Below are 8,937 nucleotides of genomic sequence, written 5' to 3'. Positions count from 1 at the left end.
GAGGCTGCGTGGAAGCGCGCTCCCCGGCCCCGCGCCACATTTCCTCCCGACGCTGGTGAACATTGTTCCAGAAAACGTGGGCTGAATCGCGGCGCGAATATTAGGGGTGGGGGAGCGGGAGGAGAAGGCCCGGCGCGCCGAGCCAGTAATCCGAGCTCTTGATTATCCAGATTCGGATCAAACGGGGCGGCGGCGGCCGGCCCCCTCCTGGGAATGATTAGATGATTAATGTAATGCTGTTTGAAGGGTCTCTGTTTTCTCTCTTAATTTGGGTCATTACTTAGAAAGCAAGCGTGAGACCATTTCATCAGCGTGCACGGCGGCGGAGATGGCTATTCAGGAAATGGGCTAACTGCGCCGTAATCAAGACGCCGGGGGCTGCGGCGGCGGCGAGCTGCGGGAGCCCGGGTGCGCCCTCCCGCGGCAGGGCGCACGCACCCGGAGGCCGGCCCCAGACCACAGCGCGGGCCGGGGAGCCCCAGACGTCCGGAGCGGCTGGGACACTTGGCCTCCAGCTCTCGCCGCCAGGAACGATTGGGTGGAAGAGTGGCTCCCCTTAGGTCACCCAGAGAAGGGGATGTGCCCAGAAGCGCCCCGGCGGAGCAGCGCCCTGGCCGTTTACCCCGGTGCGGTGCGGCGCGGCTCTTTGCTCAAGGACACGCACCCAAAACCTGCTCTCCGACACCCAGCCACTTTTAACCCCTTCTTTTTGCAATTTTCTCACCCAAATAAGGCAACACCCAGAATCCCTCGGTCAGAACAGTTACCAAATAAAAACTTGGTACAACGTAGGGGCCGGTGAAGGCCTTTGAGCCTTGGTTCCTGGGGGATATGAACACGCTAGCGCCGCACGAGCAACGGTTTGGCCTTGCCCTGGTCCCAGTGCCCCAGAGGAAGTCGCATTTGGGCCGGGAAACGCTATAAACGCCTATTTCCTTTTCCTTCTTTGGGGTGGCTGAGCTGACTCGCGGCGAGGGGGTGGGGGGAAGAAAAGACGCACTAATGATTCTGTTTATTGAGTTATATATGTATATATTCCGTGTTCGTGTGTACAGGAGGATTTACATGGCTGTATAAAGATGGCTGGGGGCGCCGCGCTCTTCCGGGACGTTCACGTGACACAGCCTGGTGTTAAAACCCGCCGCCCGAGGAGAAGCCGAGGCCTGTAATTAAATACGTTTCGGCGCACTGGGTTTAAATGTTTCCCGAATATACAAAGGTGGGAGCCAGGCGTTTGCTGCCAGTCATCGAGGAAACGTTTAGCTTTCCAAAAATATGCTGGTTTCGATAAATAGATTTTAGCCTTTCTGCTATAGCTTTTTTTTTTTCTCCTTTCTTTTAATTTTAGAAATAAGTTTATACGTGTGATCTGTTTGGGGGTTGGATAGGGCCGGAAGGGAGGGTGAGGCAGCAGCTCTCAGCTCTGCACTGTCCGAGTCAGGTCCTTTGTGCAGGGGGCGGTGGGACCCCCGCTGTCGTGGAGTTTGCGCACGTGTTTCTTTAAGTCAAAGTTTCTGCAAAACCCTTTGCCGCAAGTGGCGCACGTGAAAGGCTTCTTGTCGTTGTGCGTGTGCATGTGGAAGGTCAGGTTGTAGACCTGGTGGAAGGCCTTGTTGCAGATGGTGCATTTGTACTGCTTCTCGCCGCTGTGGGTCAGCTTGTGGTTCTTGTAGTTGCCTACAGGAGACCAAAAACAAAAAGGGGGGGGGGTGGGAATGAAGTGGGACGGGGAGGGGCCGGGTGTCCCGGGGTTGGCTCAGGTGCCCGCGCAAAGAAGGCGACGCTTGGCTAGGCGGGCGCGACCTCTCCGAGTGAAGAAGTTGTCAAACTTCGTACGCGTCAAGCCCGGGGCTCTCACTACCGGATGGAGGGCCGAGTCCCGCGTAGCCGCCCCGCGTCCCAGCCCCGCCGGGGCCTGAGGCCCACGCAGCGTCCCTCCCGCTGTGCTCCGCCGGCCCGGAAACTTTTGCGCTGCCCAGAGACGCATGGGGTCCTTCTCCCGGCCGCTGCCTCGCTCGAAGAAATTCGCATGAACCCGGGCTTCGTCCCTTGTTATTATTTTTCTTCTCATTTTTAAAGTTACTCCCTCTGGTCCGCTAACTACCACTTGGATATCCGAAAGTGCCTTGGAAAATCCAAGCGGTGTGTCCTGGAGACAGCGGCGGTTTCCCCCACCCTAAACCTTTCCCAGGAGGTGGATTACGCCTCGATTTTTTTTTTTTTTTTTTCCATTTCAGAAGAGAGTCCCGGCTACAAAGGGACGCTTTCTCTATAGCGCAATACCTTGTCTTTCTCCTACTTCCTTTCCCTCTGCCCCTTCCTTCCTTCCTTCCCACCTCCCAAATTCGGAGTCTCCCCGTGCAACCAGACTGAGTCCAGCGAGGTCTACTAACCCGGCCCGGAGAGCTTCCACCCAAACCCTGCACAACCCGATTCCAGAGAAATGCTGCGCCGGAGCCTGCGGCTCTCGCGCTCCCTCTCTCTGGATCCTTCTTTGCCTTCCCGCTAGCGGTGACCTGCCGAGTCCCGAGGGGAGGTGAGGAGAGGGCCTTGCCCCGCACGTTACCTTTTTGGTGAAAGCCTTTGCCGCAAAATTCACAGACGAAGGGCTTGTAGCCCGCGTGGATGCGAATGTGTGTGTTGAGCGTGGAGCTGCGGTTGAAGGCTTTGCCGCACTGGTTGCATTTATGCGGCTTTTCCTGCGGAGAGGGGCGTGCGCACCGTGAGGCTGAGGCCCCGGCCGGGAGAAGCCACCTCGGGTGCTCCTGGAAGGGGCACCTTGAAGGGACAGGGGCCCCTGGTGGGGGTTATTAGGGGATCCCTTGGTCATCCTCTCCCCAACGCCGTCGCTCAGTCTCCGGGTGTTGGGTACGGGTCGGGTCGGACCCGGGGGCCACGTACCTGGGTGTGGATAATTTTGTGTCTGCAGAGCGTGCTGGCCTGGCGGAAGCCTTTGCCGCAGACTTTGCACACGAACGGTCTGGCTCCGGTGTGGACCGGCATGTGGCGGGTGAGGTTATAGTGAGCGTTAAATACCTATGGAAGCACACAAGGGGGCCTTGTGGCGTGTCTGTCCTGAGAGTCCACAGTCAGCCTGCGGAGGGCACAACCTACCTCCCCCAACCAAAAACCCCCTTCGGAAACCAGAGCCCTTTTCATTTTGCAAAGAGCTTCCCAACCCACTGCTCGTGCCAGTCACATGTGGCCGCTGACAAAGGCATCCCCATTTTACAGAATAGGAAACTGAGGCCCAACTGTGCCCCCAATTCGAGTAGACAGCTACTGGGGAGCTCCCAGATGTGAGAAAGGGGCCGTCCAGGCTGCCCCCCAGGGAAGCAGCCGCCACTGCTCACCCCTCCCGGCCCCTGCGGACCCCGGGCCTCACCTTGCCGCACACCTCGCAGGTGAAGTTCTTGGGCTTGCCGTCCGCAGAGCCCCCAGGCAGCTTGCTGTGGCCCTTGACGCCGCCGCGCTCGGCGGTCAGGGCTGAGTTCTCCTTCAGCACCTGCTCCAGCGGCGCGGGCAAGCGCTCCTTATGGGCATAGGGGGCCGGGTGGGGGAACTTGTCTGCGGCCAGGCCGGCCAACTTGGCGTTCTCCAGCAAAAAGAGCTTGGGGTGCGCAGCCAGGGCAGCGGGGGCCTGTGCGTTGAGGAGGCCGGACGGGAAGAGGTGGCCGCCGAGGAGCTCAGACGGCGGGTACGCGGCAGAGTCCAGGTAGTTGAAGTAGTAGAGCGAGCCGCTGCCTGGAAGCCCCACTGCCTGGTTGATGACCTGCGGCTTGATGACCCTGCCCGCGGGTAGCGCAGACGGCGCCAGGCCCAGCTCGGCCTTGCAGCACACGCCACAGTTGGTTTTGCACAAGCCGCTGGCGCCGCACACCGGGGCCCCCCCGCCGCTGCCGCCGCCGCCTCCTCCTCCTCCTCCTCCTCCTCCTCCTCCTCCTCCTCCTCCACCACCGCCGCCCGCCCGGAGGCTGCTTTTCCAGAGCTCAGAGTAACTGAGCAGCGTCTTGGACGGCACCTCGTAGCCTAGGGGCTGGAGGGGGATCATACAGGGCAGCGGTGAGCAGAGGTTGAGCAATTTCTTGCCCTGGCCGCCGTCCGCCTCCAGTGCCCCGGGTCGGGGCTCAAAGGGCGCACGGGGCTCCGACGTCTTAGCCATGATGCGCTCGATGGAGAAGGCCAGCGTCTTGGAAGTGGCCGGCGACGCTCCAGCGCGCGGGCAGGCCGGGGGCACCATGGTCTCCAGGGAAGCCGAGCTTGCCATGGCTCGCCGAGCTGAGCCGTACCGGACTGGGCCAGGGCGCAGCCTCTCTCCACTAGGTCTGCATTCCAGAAAAGGCAGGGAGGGAAACCGCAATTTAATAAGCACCTTGTAGGGTCCAGGTCACCCATTTGCATTCAAATGAACAGGGGCAGAACAAAGTGCACCCAAGGGTACCAAATTACCGCCCATTAACCCGGCGCGCAAAGGAACCCACCAGCCCCTGCCCTGGGACTTTGAAAGGGGGAGAAAGGGGGAGGGTTTACAGAGGAAAAAGAGAGAGGGAGAAAAAGAAAGAAAGAAAAGAGCCTCAAATTAACCCCCCTGAGCCGCTCCCTGGACCCCGGCCTCCGCCACGCGTGCTGGGAGCTGGATAACGAAGGGGCAAAGTTAAAGAGCACGAGGAGAGCCGCCTCGCATTTACCTCTTTCCCCCACCGCCAAGGAGATGCGTTCCGAGCCATGCAGCCTGTCTCCTCTGTCACATTTTGATGGCAAACATCTTCCCCTCCGCGTGAGATCACTGTCTTTTACATTCAGCTGACATCACATGAAGTCACTTGAAGTGGAATGACATGGGCGGCGGCGCGGCTCCTGTAGCGGCCCCTGTGTTCCACCGCGCCTGCCGGCCGCCGCCGCCACCGCCCCTCAAACTTTAAAAGGAGGCAACTGGCGCCCGCGCTCCCCTCGGGAAAGTGCGAGCGGTTCGCGAATCGGCAAGGAGGGAAGAGACGGGAGGGGGAGGGGGAGGAATCGTGATGGTTTTGCCGGTGGAAAAAAAAAAAGGGGGGGGGGGAGCCCAAACCCAGGCAGAGTTCCGTGCGTGATTCACAACTTTGGGGGCCTACAGGTTTGGGGGACGCGGAAAGGGCAGGGGGTCCCGGACGCGCCGCCCCAAAGGGCCCCCGGGTGTCCGTCTAGTCGCCGAAGTATCCCTTAGCCCTCTGCAGCCGAGCTGGGCATCGTGCTAATAAACTGCCATTTACCCACGGAGCCGGCGCCAGCCGCGAACACGCGCAAATGATAATTACCTCATTAGGATGTGGCGCATGGACGCGGGCGCCGCGTTTGGAGGGGGGAACTTGTTAATGGGGAAATATTAATTTATGCAAAAACAACGAGCTCGCCTTGGCTGGCGTCGGAGGTCGGGAGAGAGCTCCTGCAGCCTAAGGACAACCCCGTAGCATCCGGAAGAGCAAGGCCGCGCGCTCAGATCCCGGGGGCTTCGGCGCCTGGCGGGTGCGCCTTCCCCTCTCTGGCCAGCTCTCCGCCTGCGGCTGGGGGAGACGGCACCGCGAGCTGGAGGGTCGTTTGAGATCTTAATCGATCAGAATCGCTGATCTGTGATCGGATTTCTGAGGCCAAGCCCGGCTCCGCTGCTGGTTTAGGGCTGCGGGCGAGGATTCGGAGGGCAGCTCTCCCCGCTGATAGGTACTTACTGTTTGTATAGTTGAGAAGGTCCAATCTCCACCTGTTTAAGGAGCAGATTGAAACAGCAGAACCTCCCCTGGATCCTATTAAAACGTTTTTCCTCCTAAGGCCATTCAGTCGAACCAATTTTCCGAAGTGATTCATAGAGCTGAATTCTGCCAAGGCAGCTCTTTCACTTTTAGCCACTAAAGCACCGCGTGGAACCGGGTTTTGTGTTTTTCTAAAATAAAGAGAAGGATTATCAGAGGGGAGAGGGAGGAGGGCTGAAGGGGGGCGGGCAGAGACTTAGTGTGGCCAGAGGTACACGCAGAGGGAAGAAAAGGCCCTTTTCTAGACAGGCCCCAAGTAAGTTCGGAGGAATTCAGCGTTTTGTGCCTCGCGCACAAAAGCAGCGCGCTCCGCGCTCGGTTTGGAGGGGCTGAATTCATCTGTTTGCAGACCATTCCACCTGCGTATCACAACAAACTGCTCAAAGACGCTCCAGCACTTTCAACAGGCCGGCTGCTCTTCGCGACAACAAAAGTGATGGAGGCTGAGGGTTCTTATGGGGAGGGGCGTAGCAGCTAGCAAGAGAGCCAGGGAGAGAATTAGGTTTAGGAAAGGGTGGGGGGGAATGCAGGGGTTAAAAAATAAATAAATAAACTTTTGGAGGGTTTTGTTTGCGGGACAATTATATCTTGCCAGCCGGCTTTTGCAAGACCACGAGCTTTGTAGCCGTAACTACAGTTTCAGAGGATTACGGTGGGTATAATATGAGCAAACAGGGTTGAGAGTTTGATAGTGAATTCCATCTCCGAAGACATACGATCTTGTGGAGCCCAAGAAAGTGCTGGTGGGGGCGGGGGAAGAAAACCCTCTCCTTTTTCACCCAATAACAGGTCTGGAGGGGCTGAGTACCCCTTCCCAGGCCTCTCTGCCACAAAACATCCCAGGAAGCGCATCAGGGAAAAAGACAGGAAAGGTCTAATTTTAAATTCAGGCAAACCATTCCTTTTTCCCCTTCAGAACTCTCTCCTACCCACTCCCCCTCTGACGTGTAATTGCAGACAGGATATTGACGTGGCAGGTAAAGGAAAGGAAAAGTGTACTTGTAAAGCTAGGATGGGGAACAAAGAGAGAGGTCTCCGAGGCAAAGTGGCCTGGATGGCAACTGCCGTGGGTTAATTTGTCCACGCTGCCAAGCTTGGAAACTACGCCTGAATTCAGCAGTCTTGAATCTGTTCCCCAACATCACCACCCCTCCACCCCACCCAACCCAACTTCCAGATTTCAAAGCTAGAAAGAGGCTAGCTCCTCGGGAGGAGAACATTTCCATACAGCCTATTTAATTTAGATGTTCAGAGAGGCAGAATTCCAGACTCAGTATACCCCTATCCCTGTGTTAACGTGAAAACAACACAGATGAACTCCTCCCACCCCACCCCATCACCAGACACAAAACAAACCAGCAACTCACCGGGACATTGAAACAGTATCAATACACCTGCAGGGTCTCAAAACCCGAATTTCTATCCCGACTTTCCTGTGGATCCCGTTCAGCCATCAGCACTGCACCCCAACCCCCTTTCCAAACTGGGTAATTGTTGATCTCGGCAGCAGCTCCAAAGATCTGCTGGTTTGAAAGCTCCATCAGGCTGAAAGCCTTCCAAAGGCTTCCCGTGAACCTGCGTTGCCATCCCTAGCGCTCTTTGTAGCTGCATAAGCCATCTCTCTCTCCCCCGGCATCACAAAGGAGTGCTACCTCCACAGAAAGAAAACATTTGGGTAAAAACAAGTTGCCCCTAATGTGCCTCTCTTTCCAAATGCTGGGTGAATACACTGGCTTTTATGAAAGTATTTAATTAGCTTCCACAAACTTCTCCTTCCCTCGCCTGCAGATTATATTGAAGTGGAGGGTTGGAAACTATTTTACACCTTGCCACTCACATGTTAATTAATCTCTATCTAACCCTAATTGCAGTTTATTCAAGCACCGCTCAACAGCTCACCCACACAATAAACACTGATCCTACTTTTATACATATTACTTCACGTTAACACATTGAGTAATTAACTCCAGTACCAACTAATAGTGCAAACAAATATTTTCTGTAAACGAGATGATTTCAGGCAGAATAATAGAGGACTGGGGAAACGTGGCACTCGGTGGAGGGAGTGCTGAGATTTCGATTTGCTGCCCCCAATCCTCCAAATTCATTCTCAACCGCAGCATCTTTTTTTCCCCTGAGGCTGAAATGCTTTAAAACAGGGGGGAGGGGACAGTATTAAAATTTGACAATTTTAGGGAGTTGTTGGAGGGGTTCTGTGAGAATAAGGATAACTTTTTTCTACCTACACATTTTCAGTGAGGGGAAAAAAAATCCAAAGTAACTCGACCTGAAGGGCAATAGGAGGCTGCAGAAATACACCTGTATTTCAGGGATGTGGATCCTTTTATGACAAAGTTTTCCAAAGCCTCCCACTATAAAGAAGTCCTGTCCTTTTAAGCAATGGTTTTCCGATAGAAGTCAGCAGAGACTGTCGAGATAGATTAGAAATCCCAGGCTCTCTCCCAATCTGGACTAGTACGCAAGCTCCACTTTGGAGGTGCCGGTGCCTTGGAGTCTCAGACCCAAGCGAAGCGCCCGACCTGGAGGCACGCGGCCGCGGCCCAAGCAAGGCCCACTAGGCCTCGCTCGGCGTGCGCTCAGCCCCAGGGGCCGGATCATGAGCTTGGGCGCCCGCAATCCTGGGGCACCCAGGCCTTTGGCTGCCGGCCTTGCTGGACGGCGCGGCTGCAGCCCACCGCGCTCGGCCTACCAGCTCTGGACCCACCATGGGGTCCTTCTCCGCCCTGCGGCCTCAGCTTCCGGCCCATCTCCTTCTGGGTGTCTCAGCCGATAGCCAGACGCTTTCGCTCGGCCCATCTGGCCCACGCTGGGGCCTCCACAGCTCGGCCGCGGTGGGGAAACACTGCCAAAGTTAAGCCTGACGCCCCTCGGCGGCCTGTGCTCTTCCCACGCTGCAGAGCGGGGTGCCAAAGCCCGGTGATCTGCAGCTCCGCTGGGTCTGACCCGGACCGCGACCTCGGGGATCTGCGGCTGTGGGACGCCGCACCCAGGCCAAGCCACTCGCACACCACTGATTGCCGATCCAGGCTCAAGCAAGGACTGGAGCGCAACGCTTTAATTGAAATCTCAGGTTTAAGCACAGCTGGCGGCTGTCTATTGATTTTGCAGAGGATTCTCTTGTGGAAGCATATTA

At 56.8% G+C, this 8,937-nt stretch overlaps 1 protein-coding gene across 1 annotated transcript; it reads right to left on the bottom strand.

Annotated features, from left to right (window-relative positions):
• Positions 1-1,417: 1,417 nt before the first annotated feature.
• On the bottom strand, positions 1,418-4,267 carry FEZF2 (FEZ family zinc finger 2). The gene is made up of 4 exons (XM_057555530.1): positions 3,386-4,267; positions 2,902-3,036; positions 2,567-2,699; positions 1,418-1,677 (listed from the first exon to the last, which is right to left on the bottom strand). The coding sequence occupies exons 1-4, from the start codon at positions 4,265-4,267 to the stop codon at positions 1,418-1,420; spliced, it is 1,410 nt and encodes a 469-aa protein (XP_057411513.1).
• Between the last annotated feature and the right edge of the window lie 4,670 nt (positions 4,268-8,937).

The sequence above is a fragment of the Balaenoptera acutorostrata genome, chromosome 10, assembly GCF_949987535.1.
Source record: "Balaenoptera acutorostrata chromosome 10, mBalAcu1.1, whole genome shotgun sequence".
Classification (NCBI taxonomy): Eukaryota; Metazoa; Chordata; class Mammalia; order Artiodactyla; family Balaenopteridae; genus Balaenoptera; species Balaenoptera acutorostrata.
This window is presented reverse-complemented; position numbering and strand designations above follow the sequence as displayed.